At 28.6% G+C, this 25,849-nt stretch overlaps 2 protein-coding genes across 3 annotated transcripts; one reads left to right on the forward strand and one right to left on the reverse strand.

The window, feature by feature from the left end:
* Window positions 1-787: 787 nt before the first annotated feature.
* On the forward strand, window positions 788-19,929 carry LOC132928667 (uncharacterized). The gene is made up of 4 exons (XM_060993487.1): window positions 788-972; window positions 1,052-1,663; window positions 2,638-4,489; window positions 7,337-19,929. Exons 1-4 carry the CDS (start codon window positions 931-933, stop codon window positions 18,904-18,906), a joined length of 14,076 nt encoding a protein of 4,691 aa, XP_060849470.1. The 5' UTR covers window positions 788-930; the 3' UTR covers window positions 18,907-19,929.
* A 2,769-nt stretch (window positions 19,930-22,698) lies between these two features.
* LOC132930819 (KRAB-A domain-containing protein 2-like) lies at window positions 22,699-25,585 on the reverse strand. Of its 2 annotated transcripts, XM_060996894.1 has the most exons (4): window positions 24,784-25,585; window positions 24,532-24,568; window positions 23,249-24,458; window positions 22,699-23,182 (listed from the first exon to the last, which is right to left on the reverse strand). In XM_060996894.1, the coding sequence occupies exons 3-4, from the start codon at window positions 24,308-24,310 to the stop codon at window positions 22,889-22,891; spliced, it is 1,356 nt and encodes a 451-aa protein (XP_060852877.1). In that variant the 5' UTR covers window positions 24,311-24,458; window positions 24,532-24,568; window positions 24,784-25,585; the 3' UTR covers window positions 22,699-22,888. The 2 variants fall into 2 exon arrangements, with proteins under 2 accessions (XP_060852877.1, XP_060852876.1); XM_060996893.1 differs by lacking the exon at window positions 24,532-24,568 and having other exon boundaries at window positions 22,700-23,182.
* Between the last annotated feature and the right edge of the window lie 264 nt (window positions 25,586-25,849).

Here is a 25,849-nt window from a genome sequence, read left to right on the forward strand (position 1 = left end):
GCTACTATTTTTATTTCTTCAAAATGATATTGTTACATTTTTTGTAGCCTTGTTTAAGTTAAACACATATTATTTTAATAATATTACTACAAAAAATGCATGTTATAACATTATGAATCTTTCAATTAGCAAGATCATATGTTCTTCTTTTTAAATACTCAAGTCCAAGTTGAATTAATTAAAACGGCGTAGGTCAAAGATTTTATGTCTTAAATTAAAAGGTCAAACACTTAAGAGGTGAGAACTTGACGTTTTGTATAAAATAAAGCAATTTAATTTAAATTAGTTAACATATCTTTAATCAATCGTTTAAAGAATAGATTTTTTAAACTTTTAATTGCTCACCTTGAAATTTGATATTTATGATTTATGTCCGTTTACTCAGGAACCAGATTAATGTCTGGAATAATATAATTTGTACATACAAGGCAAATTTGAATGCTCAAATAATATCATATAGATCACAATTTAAATAGGAATAATATATAAAATTCACAAAAATCTGTTGTTTTTCGAGCCTTTAAAGTTGGTATACATTAAAAATTACACCCTGTATGGTTAAATACATTGATCATTTGTAATTTTCATCGAGTATAGGTTTTTTATTTGCGTAACCGAATGACGTTAATCACATGTTTTTTGTTATTTGTAGCGTCGTTCAAAACATTTGTTTGTATGGTTTAGAATTATATATTATACATTACAAAAAAAACAATTTAAAAATGTCAGTCTATACCTATCTGTAATTTATTGGTTGTTAACAACATTTTTATCGAGGTTGATGTCTGTAATTGTTTGTTAATATATTACTCACAGATGATAGTTATATCAAGTGTTTTTAAAATTGTTATAACCATAAAAAGTATAGTATTATAATTAAAGTGGACTATTTCGTTAAATCATTATTTTCTATTTTTTTAAGTTATTATCATGAAAAGATTATTTATTATATTTGTTTTAATTTATCTTAATGTAAGTACCTATTTAATATTTTAATTTTTTATTAAATTAAGAAATTATACATAGTTTTAATTAATTGTTTTTCTATTAGGTTCCTGACCGACAATGTATGATACCTAATAATATTCTTGAAGTCGATACTTTTGGTGTACCGTCACCTTACGAGTTTTTATGGATAACAACTATGTCATATTGTAATGTACATTATTTGACGTATAATATGTTTATTCGAGTTGGAGTGCCAGTAAAAAAACCAATATATTCTAATGATGATATAGCGGCTTTTCTTATACCTGATAATATAGATGATTGGTCAGACGAAACAGTCTTAGACTTGCCATACAAATTTTTAAAATTGAGGGAAGCTTCTCAAATTATCGAAAGTTTTGTTTTTGAAATTAAGGAATATCAAAATGTTACAGGAGCTGAAGATAAAATCACAGGATTAAAAATATGGGAGTCAGTTGAAGATAATTTTGTCAATTTCATGAACAATATTTACATTTTATCAAATCAAGTGAATCAAGTGATATATGAATTGAATATGGAGCAACAAACCGTATATACCACGGACTCGTCAACTATGATGTACTTATACTTAGATATTTTTGATCAAATGGTTGATATAATGTCAGAAAGCATTGTACCATATCAAAATGCATTTAACTTCCTTGAAAAATATAATTCAAAAAATAATGAAGAAGTAAGTATATTAAAACTTATTACCTACTTTTAGGGTTGGGAAATATCAAAGATACAATTGATCTTGTATATTGTATAATTTTAAAATACCAAGTATTACGCATCATAATAATACATTTTATACTTGCATCACGTATTTTTTTTTTTTGTGTCTATATTATTAATATTATAATAAAATAATTTCATCATGGACACCTGAGTTGAATATTTTTGCGAAAAATTATCTAGATGCAATCAAGTCGAAATTAAAGATAACGAAAAAAAATACCACACAATGTTATAACTTGTAAGATATTTTTAAAAACATAAAATTAAATTAATTTGCTATAATAAATCCGTATACCTATCTACAGTCATTTTGATAAATAGGGATCAAACTGGAATTTTCGTTCTCATAAAATATGAATCTGCTACCTAGATATAAGTATTATTGTGTAGATCTATTGACTTGTTGTATTATTTAAAATTTATAACTTTAAAGATATTTATGTAGTCAGTATACTAGGTATAGTATATAAACATTACAAACGTTTAATAGTTAATAAAAATTCAACTCTACCTACTTATATACTTATGATACATTTAAACTTATAAACCATTTTTATAAAATGTATTCAACATATTTATCAAAAATTATTAATTCCTAACTTAACTTATCCCGATAAACCAGAAAAAAAAACCGAAAATAAATTAAATTAAAATATATTGTATAGGATCTTCGTACTTATATTGTCATACGACGTTATTTGTAAATATATAAATCAGCAATAAACTAAAACAATTGTAAAAGAAAAAGATACAACAAATAGTTCAATTTTTGCTTCATTTTTTATATTTTCAATATTATTTATATAGAAAATCAGTAAGGTTAATGATTATAGGTAACATTGTAGTTGATACTAATAATTCAAAAGAATAAAAATAAAATGATTAAAAAAATAAATATTTATTAACAATTTTTTTTTATATATACAGAAAAATATTAAGCAAGAATTTAAAAACGAAAATAATCCAAATTCACATGAATATACTCGAGTAAAGTTGGTTGAAGTATATGATTTGTATATAAAAGCATTAAGAATATTTTACAATTCGATTGACATACAATTTTCTGGATTACATTTTATAACATGGTATGACTTAAATTCATCAAAGAGTATTTTTGATTATAAAGCATCACAACTTTTAACATATATTATAAAATTAAGAGAGTATGTTCAAGAAGCGTATAAATATAATCAGGCAAATATACCAAAATTAACATCAAAAGTTCATGAGTATGTTATTACAAATTTGTATAATATTTTTGGATTAATAAAATCACCTCTACAAAAAATTTTAAAAAATGAAGATTTAATTAAATATGATGTATTATCAAATTCTATGAATGATGACACAATATTGATAAATGAATTATTAAATTCTAAAAACAAAGTTTTGACTGTTGAACGAATTCAAAATATTCAATTAAATTGGAATGATAGCAATTTAGAAATTATTGCTAGAGACATATTAAATAAATATAATACATCATTATGTGATACCAATGTTAATCACAACACAAAATTGATGTATTGGGTAGAACAAATGTCAATTGACGAACAAAAAAGTAATGTGCTCGAATCATCAATTTATGCAATGATAATAATAAAAAATTTAGAAAATGTTGTTCTGTCTTATATTGAAAATAATTCTGATATAAACAAAGAAGAAATTATTCAAAATCTTATAGAAGATGTGGATCAAAAATTAAATGCCATTTACAAATACACTATATATTCAATTTCAGACAACAACGAAAATATAATACCTGACTTATGGATCTATATAAAAAACCAAGAGAACAATATTTTTAATATATTAGATTGGTTAAATAAAAATGTTTCTAAACTAATACTCCCATATTGGCCAAACGATGTCGCATGTAATGAAATTTATATAAAAAATATAATACAATTAGCATCTGTATCTTCATACATGCTATATGATGTAACGCTAACAAGTATGCATCGGGCATTGGAAAAAAATGAAATTGATAATGAAATAGAAGAGTTCAACGCTTTGTTTATACTAGAAGATCTTGAACGTACTAAACAGATCTATAAAAATGTAATACAAAATATTAAAAATCTTGCTAAAATTAATACGTTGTATATAAAATCAAATAATTTATTAAACCAAAATTTAAAACACAAAGCAATAAAAGAGTTAGCTAAGTCTATAAAGTATAAAATATTTGCATTAACTGAGTTACTAAAACCAGCCTTTCGAAAAACAGAATATTACAATCTAGTAGAACCAGAAGATAAACAGGAATATTCAGAACATTTTGATAATATGCAAAAAACATTCTTCAGTTATTTTGGAAAGACAACAGATTTAAAGAATAAAAAAGGAACTGCAATTGAGCTGATAAAAAATAACGAACATGAAATAATATCGATCTATAATAAACTCCGATATAAAAATAAAAAAATTAAAAATAAACATAGATATATTAGGCTACTAAAATATAATATGATAAGTGTGAAACGAATGTACCGTAACATAATAAACCAATTAAAAAAAATAACCAAAGTCAATAACGACCTCAACTTAGGAAATAACCAAGAAGATATAAAAAAAAGGCTAATAATTACAATTGCACTTATCATGGAAGATTTCATAAGATTTGATTCATATATAGATGTACAAGATCAAACAACTCCATTATATGACGGACGAAGCAGATACACGATATCAGGAATAGATTTAACAAAGCAAAATATATTCATTGAATATACAAATATATACAAGAAAATAGAGAAAACACAAAATAAACAAATACTGGAAATAGAAAATGTATATAACGGGAAAACGGAAAAAAATATACCTACAGAACAAGATAAGGAAGACATAAATACCACAAAAGAAAACAGGAAAACACATGAATCGTCTGATGAAAGTATTTCAACAGATCAAGAATACGAGAAAACTATTAAAACAACGTCAATGAAATCAAAAAAAACAATAGATAATACTGATGACCAAACATCAGAAGAAAACAACATATCTGGTGAAATACCAATAACACCAACCATTACTGATGATATCGATTTATCAGATCTTCAAGATGAAAAAACAATAAGTACTAGTTCATTGATATCGACTGCATCAACAACGATAATCCAACAAGACACAGATGAAGATGTTATACCCGATATATTGTCACCATCTAATGATATTCCAAGAAACATAAAATCTAATGGAATTAATATTTCACCTAATAAACCTATAACAACTGATGATATCGATTTATCGGATCTTCAAGATGAAAATACAATAACTTCGAGTTCATTTATGTCTACTGCATCAACAACGATAATCCAACAAGACACAGATGAAGATGTTATACCCGACATGTTGTCTCCATCCAATGTTAATGCTAGAAACATAAAATCTAATGGAATTAATATTTCACCCAACAAACCTATAACAACTGATGATATCGATTTATCGGATCTTCAAGATGAAAATACAATAATTTCGAGTTCATTTATGTCAACTGCATCGACCACAGTAATCAGAGAAGATACAGATGAAGATATTATACCCGACAAGTTGTCACCATCTAATGTTAATGCTAGAAACATAAAATCTAATGGAATTAATATTTCACCTAACAAACCTATAACAACTGATGATATCGATTTATCGGATCTTCAAGATGAAAATACAATAATTTCGAGTTCATTTATGTCAACTGCATCGAACACGGTAATCCAAAAAGATACAGATGAAGATGTTATACCCGACAAGTTGTCACCATCTAATGTTAATGCTAGAAAAATAAAATCTAATAGAATTAATATTTCTCCTAACAAACCTATAACAACTGATGATATCGATTTATCGGATCTTCAAGATGAAAATACAATAACTTCGAGTTCATTTATGTCTACTGCATCAACAACGATAATCCAACAAGACACAGATGAAGATGTTATACCCGACATGTTGTCACCATCTAATGTTAATGCTAGAAACATAAAATCTAATGGAATTAATATTTCACCTAACAAACCTATAACAACTGATGATATCGATTTATCGGATCTTCAAGATGAAAATACAATAACTTCGAGTTCATTTATGTCTACTGCATCAACAACGATAATCCAACAAGACACAGATGAAGATGTTATACCCGACATGTTGTCACCATCTAATGATATTGAAAGAAACATAAAATCTAATGGAATTAATATTTCACCTAACAAACCTATAACAACTGATGATATCGATTTATCGGATCTTCAAGATGAAAATACAATAATTTCGAGTTCATTTATGTCAACTGCATCGAACACGGTAATCCAAAAAGATACGGATGAAGATGTTATACCCGACAAGTTGTCACCATCTAATGTTAATGCTAGAAAAATAAAATCTAATAAAATTAATATTTCTCCTAACAAACCTATAACAACTGATGATATCGATTTATCGGATCTTCAAGATGAAAATACAATAACTTCGAGTTCATTTATGTCTACTGCATCAACAACGATAATCCAACAAGACACAGATGAAGATGTTATACCCGACATGTTGTCACCATCCAATGTTAATGCTAGAAACATAAAATCTAATGGAATTAATATTTCACCTAACAAACCTATAACAACTGATGATATCGATTTATCGGATCTTCAAGATGAAAATACAATAATTTCGAGTTCATTTATGTCAACTGCATCGACCACGGTAATCAGAGAAGATACAGATGAAGATATTATACCCGACAAGTTGTCACCATCTAATGTTAATGCTAGAAACATAAAATCTAATGGAATTAATATTTCACCTAACAAACCTATAACAACTGATGATATCGATTTATCGGATCTTCAAGATGAAAATACAATAATTTCGAGTTCATTTATGTCAACTGCATCGACCACGGTAATCAGAGAAGATACAGATGAAGATATTATACCCGACAAGTTGTCACCATCTAATGTTAATGCTAGAAACATAAAATCTAATGGAATTAATATTTCACCTAACAAACCTATAACAACTGATGATATCGATTTATCGGATCTTCAAGATGAAAATACAATAACTTCGAGTTCATTTATGTCTACTGCATCAACAACGATAATCCAACAAGACACAGATGAAGATGTTATACCCGACATGTTGTCACCATCTAATGATATTGAAAGAAACATAAAATCTAATGGAATTAATATTTCACCTAACAAACCTATAACAACTGATGATATCGATTTATCGGATCTTCAAGATGAAAATACAATAATTTCGAGTTCATTTATGTCAACTGCATCGAACACGGTAATCCAAAAAGATACAGATGAAGATGTTATACCCGACAAGTTATCACCATCTAATGTTAATGCTAGAAAAATAAAATCTAATAGAATTAATATTTCTCCTAACAAACCTATAACAACTGATGATATCGATTTATCGGATCTTCAAGATGAAAATACAATAACTTCGAGTTCATTTATGTCTACTGCATCGACCACGGTAATCCAACAAGACACAGATGAAGATGTTGTACCCGACATGTTGTCACCATCTAATGTTAATGCTAGAAACATAAAATCCAATGGAATTAATATTTCACCTAATAAACCTATAACAACTGATGATATCGATTTATCGGATCTTCAAGATGAAAATACAATAACTTCGAGTTCATTTATGTCTACTGCATCAACAACGATAATCCAACAAGAAACAGATGAAGATGTTATACCCGACATGTTGTCACCATCTAATGTTAATGCTAGAAACATAAAATCTAATGGAATTAATATTTCTCCTAATAAACCTACCATTACTGATGATATCGATTTATCGGATCTTCAAGATGAAAAAACAATAAGTACTAGTTCATTGATATCGACTGCATCAACAACGATAATCCAACAAGACACAGATGAAGATGTTATACCCGATATATTGTCACCATCTAATGATATTCCAAGAAACATAAAATCTAATGGAATTAATATTTCACCTAATAAACCTATAACAACTGATGATATCGATTTATCGGATCTTCAAGATGAAAATACAATAACTTCGAGTTCATTTATGTCTACTGCATCAACAACGATAATCCAACAAGACACAGATGAAGATGTTATACCCGACATGTTGTCTCCATCCAATGTTAATGCTAGAAACATAAAATCTAATGGAATTAATATTTCACCCAACAAACCTATAACAACTGATGATATCGATTTATCGGATCTTCAAGATGAAAATACAATAATTTCGAGTTCATTTATGTCAACTGCATCGACCACGGTAATCAGAGAAGATACAGATGAAGATATTATACCCGACAAGTTGTCACCATCTAATGTTAATGCTAGAAACATAAAATCTAATGGAATTAATATTTCACCTAACAAACCTATAACAACTGATGATATCGATTTATCGGATCTTCAAGATGAAAATACAATAACTTCGAGTTCATTTATGTCTACTGCATCAACAACGATAATCCAACAAGACACAGATGAAGATGTTATACCCGACATGTTGTCACCATCTAATGATATTGAAAGAAACATAAAATCTAATGGAATTAATATTTCACCTAACAAACCTATAACAACTGATGATATCGATTTATCGGATCTTCAAGATGAAAATACAATAATTTCGAGTTCATTTATGTCAACTGCATCGAACACGGTAATCCAAAAAGATACAGATGAAGATGTTATACCCGACAAGTTGTCACCATCTAATGTTAATGCTAGAAAAATAAAATCTAATAGAATTAATATTTCTCCTAACAAACCTATAACAACTGATGATATCGATTTATCGGATCTTCAAGATGAAAATACAATAACTTCGAGTTCATTTATGTCTACTGCATCAACAACGATAATCCAACAAGACACAGATGAAGATGTTATACCCGACATGTTGTCACCATCTAATGTTAATGCTAGAAACATAAAATCTAATGGAATTAATATTTCACCTAATAAACCTATAACAACTGATGATATCGATTTATCGGATCTTCAAGATGAAAATACAATAATTTCAAGTTCATTTATGTCAACTGCATCGACCACAGTAATCAGAGAAGATACAGATGAAGATATTATACCCGACAAGTTGTCACCATCTAATGTTAATGCTAGAAACATAAAATCTAATGGAATTAATATTTCACCTAATAAACCTATAACAACTGATGATATCGATTTATCGGATCTTCAAGATGAAAATACAATAACTTCGAGTTCATTTATGTCTACTGCATCAACAACGATAATCCAACAAGAAACAGATGAAGATGTTATACCCGACATGTTGTCACCATCTAATGTTAATGCTAGAAACATAAAATCTAATGGAATTAATATTTCTCCTAATAAACCTACCATTACTGATGATATCGATTTATCGGATCTTCAAGATGAAAAAACAATAAGTACTAGTTCATTGATATCGACTGCATCAACAACGATAATCCAACAAGACACAGATGAAGATGTTATACCCGATATATTGTCACCATCTAATGATATTCCAAGAAACATAAAATCTAATGGAATTAATATTTCACCTAATAAACCTATAACAACTGATGATATCGATTTATCGGATCTTCAAGATGAAAATACAATAACTTCGAGTTCATTTATGTCTACTGCATCAACAACGATAATCCAACAAGACACAGATGAAGATGTTATACCCGACATGTTGTCTCCATCCAATGTTAATGCTAGAAACATAAAATCTAATGGAATTAATATTTCACCCAACAAACCTATAACAACTGATGATATCGATTTATCGGATCTTCAAGATGAAAATACAATAATTTCGAGTTCATTTATGTCAACTGCATCGACCACGGTAATCAGAGAAGATACAGATGAAGATATTATACCCGACAAGTTGTCACCATCTAATGTTAATGCTAGAAACATAAAATCTAATGGAATTAATATTTCACCTAACAAACCTATAACAACTGATGATATCGATTTATCGGATCTTCAAGATGAAAATACAATAACTTCGAGTTCATTTATGTCTACTGCATCAACAACGATAATCCAACAAGACACAGATGAAGATGTTATACCCGACATGTTGTCACCATCTAATGATATTGAAAGAAACATAAAATCTAATGGAATTAATATTTCACCTAACAAACCTATAACAACTGATGATATCGATTTATCGGATCTTCAAGATGAAAATACAATAATTTCGAGTTCATTTATGTCAACTGCATCGAACACGGTAATCCAAAAAGATACAGATGAAGATGTTATACCCGACATGTTGTCACCATCTAATGTTAATGCTAGAAACATAAAATCTAATGGAATTAATATTTCACCTATCAAGCCTATAACAACTGATGATATCGATTTATCGGATCTTCAAGATGAAAATACAATAATTTCGAGTTCATTTATGTCAACTGCATCGACCACGGTAATCCAACAAGACACAGATGAAGATGTTGTACCCGACATGTTGTCACCATCTAATGTTAATGCTAGAAACGTAAAATCTAATGGAATTAATATTTCTCCTAATAAACCTACCATTACTGATGATATCGACTTATCAGATCTTCAAGATGAAAAAACAATAAGTACTAGTTCATTGATATCGACTGCATCAACAACGATAATCCAACAAGACACAGATGAAGATGTTATACCCGATATATTGTCACCATCTAATGATATTCCAAGAAACATAAAATCTAATGGAATTAATATTTCACCTAATAAACCTATAACAACTGATGATATCGATTTATCGGATCTTCAAGATGAAAATACAATAATTTCGAGTTCATTTATGTCAACTGCATCGACCACAGTAATCAGAGAAGATACAGATGAAGATATTATACCTGACAAGTTGTCACCATCTAATGTTAATGCTAGAAACATAAAATCTAATGGAATTAATATTTCACCTAACAAACCTATAACAACTGATGATATCGATTTATCGGATCTTCAAGATGAAAATACAATAACTTCGAGTTCATTTATGTCAACTGCATCGAACACGCTAATCCAAAAAGATACAGATGAAGATGTTATACCCGACAAGTTGTCACCATCTAATGTTAATGCTAGAAACATAAAATCTAATGGAATTAATATTTCACCTAACAAACCTATAAAAACTGATGATATCGATTTATCGGATCTTCAAGATGAAAATACAATAATTTCGAGTTCATTTATGTCAACTGCATCGACCACGGTAATCCAACAAGATACAGATGAAGATGTTGTACCCGACATGTTGTCACTATCTAATGTTAATGCTAGAAACATAAAATCTAATGGAATTAATATTTCACCTAATAAACCTATAACAACTGATGATATCGATTTATCGGATCTTCAAGATGAAAATACAATAACTTCGAGTTCATTTATGTCTACTGCATCACCAACGATAATCCAACAAGACACAGATGAAGATGTTATACCCGACATGTTGTCACCATCCAATGTTAATGCTAGAAACATAAAATCTAATGGAATTAATATTTCACCTAACAAACCTATAACAACTGATGATATCGATTTATCGGATCTTCAAGATGAAAATACAATAATTTCGAGTTCATTTATGTCAACTGCATCGACCACGGTAATCAGAGAAGATACAGATGAAGATATTATACCCGACAAGTTGTCACCATCTAATGTTAATGCTAGAAACATAATATCTAATGGAATTAATATTTCACCTAATAAACCTATAACAACTGATGATATCGATTTATCGGATCTTCAAGATGAAAATACAATAATTTCGAGTACATTTATGTCAACTGCATCGACCACAGTAATCCAACAAGACACAGATGAAGATGTTATACCCGACATGTTGTCACCATCTAATGTTAATGCTAGAAACATAAAATCTAATGGAATTAATATTTCTCCTAATAAACCTACCATTACTGATGATATCGACTTATCAGATCTTCAAGATGAAAAAACAATAAGTACTAGTTCATTGATATCGACTGCATCAACAACGATAATCCAACAAGACACAGATGAAGATGTTATACCCGATATATTGTCACCATCTAATGATATTGAAAGAAACATAAAATCTAATGGAATTAATATTTCACCTAATAAACCTATAACAACTGATGATATCGAATTATCGGATCTTCAAGATGAAAATACAATAATTTCGAGTTCATTTATTTCAACTGCATCGACCACAGTAATCAGAGAAGATACAGATGAAGATATTATACCTGACAAGTTGTCACCATCTAATGTTAATGCTAGAAACATAAAATCTAATGGAATTAATATTTCACCTAACAAACCTATAACAACTGATGATATCGATTTATCGGATCTTCAAGATGAAAATACAATAACTTCGAGTTCATTTATGTCTACTGCATCAACAACGATAATCCAACAAGACACAGATGAAGATGTTATACCCGACATGTTGTCACCATCTAATGATATTGAAAGAAACATAAAATCTAATGGAATTAATATTTCACCTAATAAACCTATAACAACTGATGATATCGATTTATCGGATCTTCAAGATGAAAATACAATAATTTCGAGTTCATTTATGTCTACTGCATCAACAACGATAATCCAACAAGACACAGATGAAGATGTTATACCCGACATGTTGTCACCATCCAATGTTAATGCTAGAAACATAAAATCTAATGGAATTAATATTTCACCTAACAAACCTATAACAACTGATGATATCGATTTATCGGATCTTCAAGATGAAAATACAATAATTTCGAGTTCATTTATGTCAACTGCATCGACCACGGTAATCAGAGAAGATACAGATGAAGATATTATATCCGACAAGTTGTCACCATCTAATGTTAATGCTAGAAACATAATATCTAATGGAATTAATATTTCACCTAATAAACCTATAACAACTGATGATATCGATTTATCGGATCTTCAAGATGAAAATACAATAATTTCGAGTACATTTATGTCAACTGCATCGACCACAGTAATCCAACAAGACACAGATGAAGATGTTATACCCGACATGTTGTCACCATCTAATGTTAATGCTAGAAACGTAAAATCTAATGGAATTAATATTTCTCCTAATAAACCTACCATTACTGATGATATCGACTTATCAGATCTTCAAGATGAAAAAACAATAAGTACTAGTTCATTGATATCGACTGCATCAACAACGATAATCCAACAAGACACAGATGAAGATGTTATACCCGATATATTGTCACCATCTAATGATATTCCAAGAAACATAAAATCTAATGGAATTAATATTTCACCTAATAAACCTATAACAACTGATGATATCGATTTATCGGATCTTCAAGATGAAAATACAATAACTTCGAGTTCATTTATGTCTACTGCATCAACAACGATAATCCAACAAGACACAGATGAAGATGTTATACCCGACATGTTGTCACCATCTAATGTTAATGCTAGAAACATAAAATCTAATGGAATTAATATTTCACCTAACAAACCTATAACAACTGATGATATCGATTTATCGGATCTTCAAGATAAAAATACAATAACTTCGAGTTCATTTATGTCTACTGCATCAACAACGATAATCCAACAAGACACAGATGAAGATGTTATACCCGACATGTTGTCACCATCTAATGTTAATGCTAGAAACATAAAATCTAATGGAATTAATATTTCACCTAACAAACCTATAACAACTGATGATATCGATTTATCGGATCTTCAAGATAAAAATACAATAACTTCGAGTTCATTTATGTCAACTGCATCGACCACGGTAATCCAACAAGACACAGATGAAGATATTGTACCCGACAAGTTGTCACCATCTAATGTTAATGCTAGAAACATAAAATCTAATGGAATTAATATTTCTCCTAATAAACCTACCATTACTGATGATATCGATTTATCGGATCTTCAAGATGAAAAAACAATAAGTACTAGTTCATTTATGTCTACTGCATCAACAACGATAATCCAACAAGACACAGATGAAGATGTTATACCCGACATGTTGTCACCATCTAATGTTAATGCTAGAAACATAAAATCTAATGGAATTAATATTTCACCTAACAAACCTATAACAACTGATGATATCGATTTATCGGATCTTCAAGATGAAAATACAATAATTTCGAGTTCATTTATGTCAACTGCATCGACCACGGTAATCCAACAAGACACAGATGAAGATGTTTTACCCGACATGTTGTCACCGTCTAATGTTAATTCTAGAAATATAAATTCTAATGGAATTAATATTTCTCCTAATAAACCTACTTTAACTGATGATATCGATTTATCGGATCTTCAAGATGAAACTACAATAACTTCGAGTTCATTGATATCGACTGCATCAACAACGATAATCCAACAAGACACAGATGAAGATGTTATACCCGATATATTGTCACCATCTAATGATATTGAAAGAAACATAAAATCTAATGGAATTAATATTTCACCTAATAAACCTATAACAACTGATGATATCGATTTATCGGATCTTCAAGATGAAAATACAATAATTTCGAGTTCATTTATTTCAACTGCATCGACCACAGTAATCAGAGAAGATACAGATGAAGATATTATACCTGACAAGTTGTCACCATCTAATGTTAATGCTAGAAACATAAAATCTAATGGAATTAATATTTCACCTAACAAACCTATAACAACTGATGATATCGATTTATCGGATCTTCAAGATGAAAATACAATAACTTCGAGTTCATTTATGTCTACTGCATCAACAACGATAATCCAACAAGACACAGATGAAGATGTTATACCCGACATGTTGTCACCATCTAATGATATTGAAAGAAACATAAAATCTAATGGAATTAATATTTCACCTAATAAACCTATAACAACTGATGATATCGATTTATCGGATCTTCAAGATGAAAATACAATAATTTCGAGTTCATTTATGTCTACTGCATCAACAACGATAATCCAACAAGACACAGATGAAGATGTTATACCCGACATGTTGTCACCATCCAATGTTAATGCTAGAAACATAAAATCTAATGGAATTAATATTTCACCTAACAAACCTATAACAACTGATGATATCGATTTATCGGATCTTCAAGATGAAAATACAATAATTTCGAGTTCATTTATGTCAACTGCATCGACCACGGTAATCAGAGAAGATACAGATGAAGATATTATATCCGACAAGTTGTCACCATCTAATGTTAATGCTAGAAACATAATATCTAATGGAATTAATATTTCACCTAATAAACCTATAACAACTGATGATATCGATTTATCGGATCTTCAAGATGAAAATACAATAATTTCGAGTACATTTATGTCAACTGCATCGACCACAGTAATCCAACAAGACACAGATGAAGATGTTATACCCGACATGTTGTCACCATCTAATGTTAATGCTAGAAACGTAAAATCTAATGGAATTAATATTTCTCCTAATAAACCTACCATTACTGATGATATCGACTTATCAGATCTTCAAGATGAAAAAACAATAAGTACTAGTTCATTGATATCGACTGCATCAACAACGATAATCCAACAAGACACAGATGAAGATGTTATACCCGATATATTGTCACCATCTAATGATATTCCAAGAAACATAAAATCTAATGGAATTAATATTTCACCTAATAAACCTATAACAACTGATGATATCGATTTATCGGATCTTCAAGATGAAAATACAATAACTTCGAGTTCATTTATGTCTACTGCATCAACAACGATAATCCAACAAGACACAGATGAAGATGTTATACCCGACATGTTGTCACCATCTAATGTTAATGCTAGAAACATAAAATCTAATGGAATTAATATTTCACCTAACAAACCTATAACAACTGATGATATCGATTTATCGGATCTTCAAGATAAAAATACAATAACTTCGAGTTCATTTATGTCTACTGCATCAACAACGATAATCCAACAAGACACAGATGAAGATGTTATACCCGACATGTTGTCACCATCTAATGTTAATGCTAGAAACATAAAATCTAATGGAATTAATATTTCACCTAACAAACCTATAACAACTGATGATATCGATTTATCGGATCTTCAAGATAAAAATACAATAACTTCGAGTTCATTTATGTCAACTGCATCGACCACGGTAATCCAACAAGACACAGATGAAGATATTGTACCCGACAAGTTGTCACCATCTAATGTTAATGCTAGAAACATAAAATCTAATGGAATTAATATTTCACCTAACAAACCTATAACAACTGATGATATCGATTTATCGGATCTTCAAGATGAAAATACAATAATTTCGAGTTCATTTATGTCAACTGCATCGACCACGGTAATCCAACAAGACACAGATGAAGATGTTTTACCCGACATGTTGTCACCGTCTAATGTTAATTCTAGAAATATAAATTCTAATGGAATTAATATTTCTCCTAATAAACCTACTTTAACTGATGATATCGATTTATCGGATCTTCAAGATGAAAATACAATAACTTCGAGTTCATTTATGTCTACTGCATCAACAACGATAATCCAACAAGACACAGATGAAGATGTTATACCCGACATGTTGTCACCATCTAATGATATTGAAAGAAACATAAAATCTAATGGAATTAATATTTCACCTAACAAACCTATAACAACTGATGATATCGATTTATCGGATCTTCAAGATGAAAATACAATAATTTCGAGTTCATTTATGTCAACTGCATCGAACACGGTAATCCAAAAAGATACAGATGAAGATGTTATACCCGACAAGTTGTCACCATCTAATGTTAATGCTAGAAAAATAAAATCTAATAGAATTAATATTTCTCCTAACAAACCTATAACAACTGATGATATCGATTTATCGGATCTTCAAGATGAAAATACAATAACTTCGAGTTCATTTATGTCTACTGCATCAACAACGATAATCCAACAAGACACAGATGAAGATGTTATACCCGACATGTTGTCACCATCTAATGTTAATGCTAGAAACATAAAATCTAATGGAATTAATATTTCACCTAACAAACCTATAAAAACTGATGATATCGATTTATCGGATCTTCAAGATGAAACTACAATAACTTCGAGTTCATTTATGTCAACTGCATCGACCACGGTAATCCAACAAGACACAGATGAAGATATTGTACCCGACAAGTTGTCACCAACTAATGTTAATGCTAGAAACATAAAATCTAATGGAATTAATATTTCACCTAACAAACCTATAACAACTGATGATATCGATTTATCGGATCTTCAAGATGAAAATACAATAATTTCGAGTTCATTTATGTCAACTGCATCGACCACGGTAATCCAACAAGACACAGATGAAGATGTTATACCCGACATGTTGTCACCATCTAATGTTAATGCTAGAAACATAAAATCTAATGGAATTAATATTTCACCTAACAAACCTATAAAAACTGATGATATCGATTTATCGGATCTTCAAGATGAAAATACAATAATTTCGAGTTCATATATGTCAACTGCATCGACCACGGTAATCCAACAAGACACAGATGAAGATGTTTTACCCGGCATGTTGTCACCGTCTAATGTTAATTCTAGAAATATAAATTCTAATGGAATTAATATTTCTCCTAATAAACCTACTTTAACTGATGATATCGATTTATCGGATCTTCAAGATGAAACTACAATAACTTCGAGTTCATTTATGTCAACTGCATCGACCACGGTAATCCAACAAGACACAGATGAAGATGTTATACCCGACATGTTGTCACCATCTAATGTTAATGCTAGAAACATAAAATCTAATGGAATTAATATTTCACCCAACAAACCTATAACAACTGATGATATCGATTTATCGGATCTTCAAGATGAAAATACAATAACTTCGAGTTCATTTATGTCTACTGCATCAACAACGATAATCCAACAAGACACAGATGAAGATGTTATACCCGACATGTTGTCACCATCTAATGTTAATGCTAGAAACATAAAATCTAATGGAATTAATATTTCACCCAACAAACCTATAACAACTGATGATATCGATTTATCGGATCTTCAAGATGAAAATACAATAACTTCGAGTTCATTTATGTCTACTGCATCAACAACGATAATCCAACAAGACACAGATGAAGATGTTATACCCGACATGTTGTCATCATCTAATGTTAATGCTAGGAATATAAAATCTAAAGGAATAAATATGGCTCCTAATAATCCTACCATAGCTGATGATATTGATTTATTTGATCTTCAAGATGAAAATACAATAACTTCGAGTTCATTTATGTCAACTGCATCAACCACGATAATCCAAAAAGATACAGATGAAGATGTTTTACCCGACATGTTGTCACCGTCTAATGTTAATTCTAGAATTATAAATTCTAATGGAATAAATATTTCTCCTAATAAACCTACTTTAACTGATGATATTGATTTATCGGATCTTCAAGATGAAAAAACGATAAGTACTAGTTCATTTATGTCAACTGCATCAACAACGATAATCCAACAAGACACAGATGAAGATGTTATACCCGACATGTTGTCACCATCGAATGTTTATGCTAGAAATATAAATTCTAATGGAATAAATATTTATCCCAATAAACCTACAACCACTGATGATATCGATTTATTTGATCTTCAAGATGAAAATACAATGACTTCGAGTTCATTTATGTCAACTGCATCAACCACGATAATCCAAAAAGATACAGATGAAGATGTTATACCCGACATGTTGTCACCATCTAATGTTAATGCTAGAAACATAAAATCTAATGGAATTAATATTTCACCTAATAAACCTACTACCACTGATGATATTGATTTATTTGATCTTCAAGATGAAAATACAATAACTTCGAGTTCATTTATGTCAACTGCATCAACCACGATAATCCAAAAAGATACAGATGAAGATGTTATACCCGACAAGTTGTCATCATCTAATGTTAATGCTAGAAATATAAAATCTAATGGAATAAATATGACTCCTAATAATCCTACCATAGCTGATGATATTGATTTATTTGATCTTCAAGATGAAGATACAATAACTTCGAGTTCATTTATGTCAACTTCATTGACCACGGTAATCCGAGAAGATACAGATTAAGATGTTATACCCGACATGTTGTCACCATCTTATGTTAATGCTAGAAACATAAAATCCAATGATATAAATATTTCTCCTAATATACCTACTTTAACTGATGATATGATTGAATGATTAAGAGTTAGTATCGGATTGTTTACCGGATGTTATTTCTCTATCTTATGTATATTCCAAAAAAATAATACGTAACGGAATAGTTATACCACCAAATAAGTCTAGTTGACTTGATTTTATAATATTTAGTACATTGGTAGCTATTTGTATTTCGTATTTAAAGTTAACTTTTAAATTTTTGTTATGTTTTTATAATTTTTTTTTTTTGTTATTATGCAATATTTTTTTTTTTATTAGTTATTTTGACGTACATTTTTATTTTTTAAAATTGTATTGTTATTTTATGTTTTTTTATTGATTATTATATATTTTATTTTCTCCTAATAGTATTTTTTTTTTTTTTTTTTGGTTTTTAATATTATCATATCATATCTATTTTTCTTATATTGTCTTAGAATTATAATGATGTTAATTTATATTTTTATTCACATATTTTTTATGGATTAAATTTTTTTTTTGTCTGTTATTTTATGCTTAATTTTTTTGTTGATTTTATGTTGTTTTCTTCTTTGCTTTCATAGCTACATATTTAATTTATTTTAAATTTTATTTCAATCAAGTATGTTTTTTTATTTTGTGTTTTTATTATTTTTACCAATTTCATCCATTATTAATGATTATAAATATCTTTTACTTTTATTTTTTGATTTTTAAATAATTTTTTAAATTTTTATTATAATAAATTGTATATTTTAGTTTTGAATTATTATTTGAAATTTGATTGCTTTATTTTGTTAAGTACATTTTTTTTTTGTAGATTCGTATAATAATTTTGTTTCAAATCTTGTTTATGTAATAAGTGGTTATTTGATATTTTTTATTTAAATCAATTTGAATGCTTTTATTTTTATGTTTAGTTCAAGTTATTCCCATGTTAATTGCAATAAATTACAATTTTTAATAATCGTATTGGTTTGTCGTGTTTGTACTATCTTATGAGAAAATCATAAGAATATAATAATATGTAGGTTTAGAAATATATACGCGGGATGAAATCAGAAAAATAGTGTACTAGATTACTAGTGTGTGATTATAATGCCTTTTGAGTAATGATTTATTATGATCGATTAATAATAATATAATTAAAAGTATTGCTTTATAAATTATAAAAATAACTCATATTCTAGTGTTTGATCGTTATTTGTATCACATTTCATTATTGGAATTTATTGCTTAAATTGCCTATTTATATATACATTTCCTCGTTCTGGAATGTGTTTTGAAATAGCATTAAAAACTAAATGCTTATTATTATTTATTATAGGCATGACTGTAGCCGGATGGTTATTGACAATAACTCTATCGTTTAAAAAAAAAAAATCAAGAAGATTCATAATATAATTAATATACAGTGTGTATCGAAAGTCTTCATCCGATTACAAATGTATATAGCTCGGCAAACGTTAGCCACTAGTAAACGACCCATATACTTATGAAAAGTTAGATAACCAGATAATTTTAAGTTATCTTTCGATTAGGATATAGGTAATTTTCCTGCAGCTAACGATTGCCAAACTATATAAATTTGTAACCGGATGAAGACTTTTGAAACACTATGTATTATTAGTTGGATTGAGTAATTTTAGTTTATAATTATTTATAGTTTCGGAGTTCTTCCCGAGTAAACATTGTGACACATGGTTTCTATTTGTAAGAATATATTATGTAGATAGAAGATAGTATATAGAAAGATTGTCGAGTTTTACTTCTCGGAACAATTCATACCTACACGCTGCTGACGACAAAACACACACAAAAGAAAAAAGGTCAGTTTACAGATAGCTGGAAATCTACCATCGCGGTCGGTCACGGGAATATCCGAAATACACCATGCAAATAAGCATGTAAATTTAAATTTAATATTAAAAAATTAATTCCGAACATTTTCATATTCTCTCACCTTTTAAACCTACTCTGGATTTCCACAAATAATTTAAGACCAAAATGAGATAAATCGGTCCAGCCGTTCTCGAGTTTTAGCGAGACTAACAAACAGCATTAGATTTTTACGAGTATATAATAATATATTGATAACGTTTTCAATAATTTTATCCTGTATTTCTGTAATATAGGTACGGAATTATTATACCTATCAGTAAAAAATAAAATACCAAGAAGGATCTATACCCATATTTCTCTACCAGTAAATACGCTACTGCATCTATGGGTTATGGGTCAACTATGTCACAAATGTATTTATGTATTTAATATTATTAAATAAGAGTTACGTTACATTTTTATATACTTTTTTTTTATTGAAAACCAAATTTACAATATTAACCATTATCTTATAACATTTTCTAGCTGAATTAGTTATAAGACAATAAAATACACGATAATTTGAATAATATTAAACGTAAATTGTCGTTTTATTGCTGTTATTTCTGCATTTAAAGGATAAAAAATTATAAAAGAGATTTGTATGGGTATATTTTTTTGTCGAGTATGGAGTTATTGGCCTAAATAATAGACAATAGTAGTTAATTTCAACCATTATAATATGGACGATTAAAAACTATACATTTTAGTATAAATTAATTATAAAATGCCTATTTTTGATGATTTTTCATTTATAATTTTAGAAATATGGTCGTTAAATAATAATAATAAATCAAAGAGAATTTCGAAGAATTAAATAAACTTAAATTAAATTAAATATCGGGATTATTAAAAAATAAAAATTGGGCATAGAAGAATATTTATTATAGTACAATTTTATGCATTTTAATTTGCTTCAGTTACTTAAATTATTTATTTATGATTTTTTATATAAGATAACTGAAGTTGAATAAATGGTATAAGGTTAAATATGTTGTATTTTTTTTCTATTTTGTATAAAAGATGTAATATATTAAATTATAGAACTTAATACAGCTTAATTTTTTATTCGAAAATATTATAAATCATGACTTACATGGTCTCGAATGTTTTCTTAAATCAGTATTAACTTGTTATAAATATTATTTTATTTACAGGAATAAAAACCTAGTTGCGCTACACTAATAATATAGTTATTGATCATAGACAATAATTTTGATTTAATAATCATGTATTTAATTATTGGACTATAAGATATTTTTTAATAAGGTAAGCGATTCAAACAGAAAAGTTTCCTTTTATATACATGAGTGATAACAACAGATTTCAAATAAATAAAAGAAGTATAGTCTAAAATAAGAATTCACCCTCAGCTTCCTAACTGCAAAAATTTTTATTATTTCTCAAAACAATATTATTTATACATAATACTTATTAAAGTTACCTTAAGCATAGATTAAATATACTATGTTATGTATATTTAATCTATGCCTTAAGATACTGATAATATTAATTTTTCAACTCATGAATCATTACGTTTCTTAGTTAATTTTTTGTTCATTTGAAGTTTTATTCATTGTGGTAATTTTTACTTACTACACTTTTAAAATTAAATTAAATTATTGTATTCTACTTTATTTAAAAATACACTATTTGTGTGTATTATTTCACAATTTCTTCTTTGACCGTTAAAAACACAAATGGTATGGCGTATATATGTTACCGGCAATATAGACAATTCAGGTATTTTGCAAACTACCTAGGCTTTATGCATATTGCTGACCCATTTTAGGCAATATAAATAAAACATATAATGTTTAATATTATTTTACATATAACCTAGGTATTTTATAAAATACCTAGGCATTATGTAAAATGCCAATTTCTTTTTAGGCAAAGTAACAAACAATTTTTCATAATCTGTTAAAACATTATATTAATTTTTAATTTTTATCTATTACTATATTTTCATACATTGATATTATTATTATTATTGTATTATATTATTTTATTAAGTAATATTATTTATACATTTTACTTAAACTAATAGCTACTTATTACAACATGTTGTAGAAAAATGACATTTTGAAGTGCACAAAACATTATTTTTAAGGCAAATGCACTTTTTATTTTGGCACTTGGTCTTACAAATACATTTAAAAAATCCTTGGCCAGTTCCTGTGGACTGTTCCTTTGCGACTGTTCGTAATGCCACTTCTGTCTCTATTGGAACCTCGTCAATTTGTAGTAGCTTTTTCTGACATACTGTAAACTGACTTCTGGCATATAACTGCTTCAGAACTCCATCCCGAGTTCCTAATCGATAAATACCATCACTTGTCACCTAAAAAAAATAAAATATCTTATAGTTATTATTATTAAATGCATAATTTTTAAACTTATTTATTACTTCTAAAACAATTGCCAGTATACTTCTTGCATCTAAACGTCCTTTATCTACCTCAGGAACTGGAACACGTACAGTTGAATGAATTGCCACCGGTAATAGCTTCTTATCCGACCACGCCATCATTTTTTTTGCTTGATTTTCCAGATTTTCTTTGGCTCTAGTTCGCATGATATTGGCGTTTTCGTTATTTAATTTGATAGTTGTAGCTAATTGTTGTTCTGTATGTAATGCTTCATTTTCGATGTTTTGTGGTTGTTCTGTAATTTTTTCTGTTTCTGTTACTTCATTTTCAATATTTTGTGGTTGTTCTGTGATATGTTCTGTGTCAGCTGATACTTCATTTTCGACTTTTTGTGACTGTTCTGTAATTAATTCAGCTAACTGTTCTTCATTTTCTATCGTACTTATTACATCGTGTGGTAAATTTGAAGTGTTTAGACCAATTTTAATTTTGCAGCCAAATAAAGCTTCATATGGAGACATTTTAATACCAGAATGATAAGCTCGGTTTTTCATAAGCTGGATGAATCGAAGTCCTTCGCTCCAGTGTCGGTTTTTTTCATCTTGCATCCACGTTGTCAACATATTTTCAATATCCTGATTTGCACGTTCTACACTACCTTGAGATTGACTGTGCCTCGGTTTGCCATGTACTATTTTTAATTCGGGCCACATGTTTCTTAAATTAGACACTATTTGGTTTGAAAATTCTCGTCCATTATCAGACTGCAAAATAGTAGGAGCTCCAAGCAACGTAAAAATATCTATAATATTATAGGCTACCTCTTCAGCCCGTTTAAATTCGAGGGGCTTGAGAACAACAAATTTAGTGAGGTGATCCTGGTACACCATAATAAATTTAAATTTTCCATCAGGATGAGACTGGAAGTCTATTAAATCAACTTGGCATCGGGAATTAAAGTCTGGAGATATTATTGGTTTAACTACCACTCCTTTTTTCGAGCCTTTTTGTTTTTGTTGACATGGTTCACAAAAATGCAAAAATGTCTCTATATCACTACGTGTTATATTTTTATATTTATTACCAAGTTCTTTGATCATTCGATCACGCCCACCATGTCCTATTGATACATGTGTGGCTTGCAATATATCAAATAGCTCACTGGTTGGCACATAATACAGAACAACATTGTCATCTTTTACAGGGAATATAAGTTTCGTTTTTCCTTGTACAACCAGTATATCATACCTACGATAACAGAAATAAATCAATTAAAATAAATCTAAATAAAAAAATAGATGGCTGTATTTTATAAAAGTACTTTATATACAGGGCTTCAAGGCGCGGATTTCTATGCACTAAAAAGTATCGAAAGTTATTCGTTAAGTATTTAAATAATTAATTACTTAAATACTTAACGAATAAAAAAATAATTTCAAAACACCAGAAAAAAAGATGACATTGCATCAAAATCCCAGCCCCAGCCCTCGGTTAATATTACGAAAAAACAATATATTTTTTTTTAAATTTAAGCCCTGAATTTAAGTATTTTTTTCTAATATGAATTTCTTACCTTTTGATTAAACGGAAGTCTTTAGGCTCTTTTTTCTTACGTCCAGTTTTAAGTTCTGCAATAATTTCTATCAATTCGTTATATTTTTCATCAGACAAAAAACTAGTATTATTAGCCAAATTTTTACGGTTTTTATGTAGTTCGTTATAAAAATTTGACTTCATATTAATCGTATCCATAATAATGCCACACTGCTACGAGAAACGAGAATGACGATAAAATAATAAAAGTAAGAATGTTCAATTTAGTTCACACCGCGACGAGATACGAAAATGACGATAAAATAATAAAAATATGTTCAATATAGTTCGTCAGAATTATTATTTTTATAGTAGGGTATGAATCTGATGCAATAAAGATTAAGATTCTTATCTTTATTGTGTCAAATCATCACGCGGCGGCCGGCACACGCATTTACAATAAACGATAAGTAAAGTCGTTGGTGAATACTGAATAGGTAAAGCGCAGATTTCTATGCAATTGCATATTTTTTTCTTTTCACATTTTTGGATTTTTGTCAGTTATCTTTATAAATTATAATAGATTGATTGAAAATAATAGATTTTTATTATTAATTAATTTGTAAATTTTAAATAAATAAAAAACAATCCTTGCAAAAAACCGCGCTCTAGTAATAGTCGATACCCAATTTTGTTTATTTTGATCATATTTCCTATTTCACTTCTGGCATTATACATAATACCTAGGCAAAGTTCGTATTGTGCATATTTCCGAGTGATTTTTGGCATTTTATATAATGCCTAGGCATTTCACAAAACACCGGATTATCCATACTGCCGGTAACATATATTAATATTGAGTAACTCAATAAATCGAATATAAAGATTATGTAATACCTATATGAATAAATTAAAATTTTTTTTTAAATCCTTTATTTATAAAACAGTACGAACAATGAAATGTGTTATATATTAGTATGAATATTTTTAGGTTATGTAAGTTAATTAAATTTCATAAAGTTTGTTTATTATATACAATTTGACATGCCAAAATTGATATGTTAAAACACGCTATAAGTATTGAATTATACTCAATAATTTAATCA

The sequence above is a fragment of the Rhopalosiphum padi genome, chromosome 4 (genome assembly GCF_020882245.1).
Source record: "Rhopalosiphum padi isolate XX-2018 chromosome 4, ASM2088224v1, whole genome shotgun sequence".
Taxonomy (NCBI): domain Eukaryota; kingdom Metazoa; phylum Arthropoda; class Insecta; order Hemiptera; family Aphididae; genus Rhopalosiphum; species Rhopalosiphum padi.

What these genes read in the sequence shown, in the direction of transcription:
- LOC132928667 (XM_060993487.1), top strand. Translation starts at nt 931, where the DNA reads ATGAAAAGATTATTTATTATATTTGTTTTAATTTATCTTAAT. An exon ending in ATTCAAAAAATAATGAAGAA is followed by an intron (nt 1,664 to 2,637) that starts GTAAGTATATTA and finishes TTATATATACAG; the next exon opens with AAAAATATTAAGCAAGAATT. An exon ending in AACACAAAATAAACAAATAC is followed by an intron (nt 4,490 to 7,336) that starts TGGAAATAGAAA and finishes ATATCGATTTAT; the next exon opens with CGGATCTTCAAGATGAAAAT.
- LOC132930819 (XM_060996893.1), bottom strand. Translation starts at nt 24,962, where the DNA reads ATGGATACGATTAATATGAAGTCAAATTTTTATAACGAACTACATAAA. An exon ending in GACTTCCGTTTAATCAAAAG is followed by an intron (nt 24,459 to 24,783) that starts GTAAGAAATTCA and finishes CTGTTATCGTAG; the next exon opens with GTATGATATACTGGTTGTAC. An exon ending in TACTGGCAATTGTTTTAGAA is followed by an intron (nt 23,183 to 23,248) that starts GTAATAAATAAG and finishes TATTTTTTTTAG; the next exon opens with GTGACAAGTGATGGTATTTA.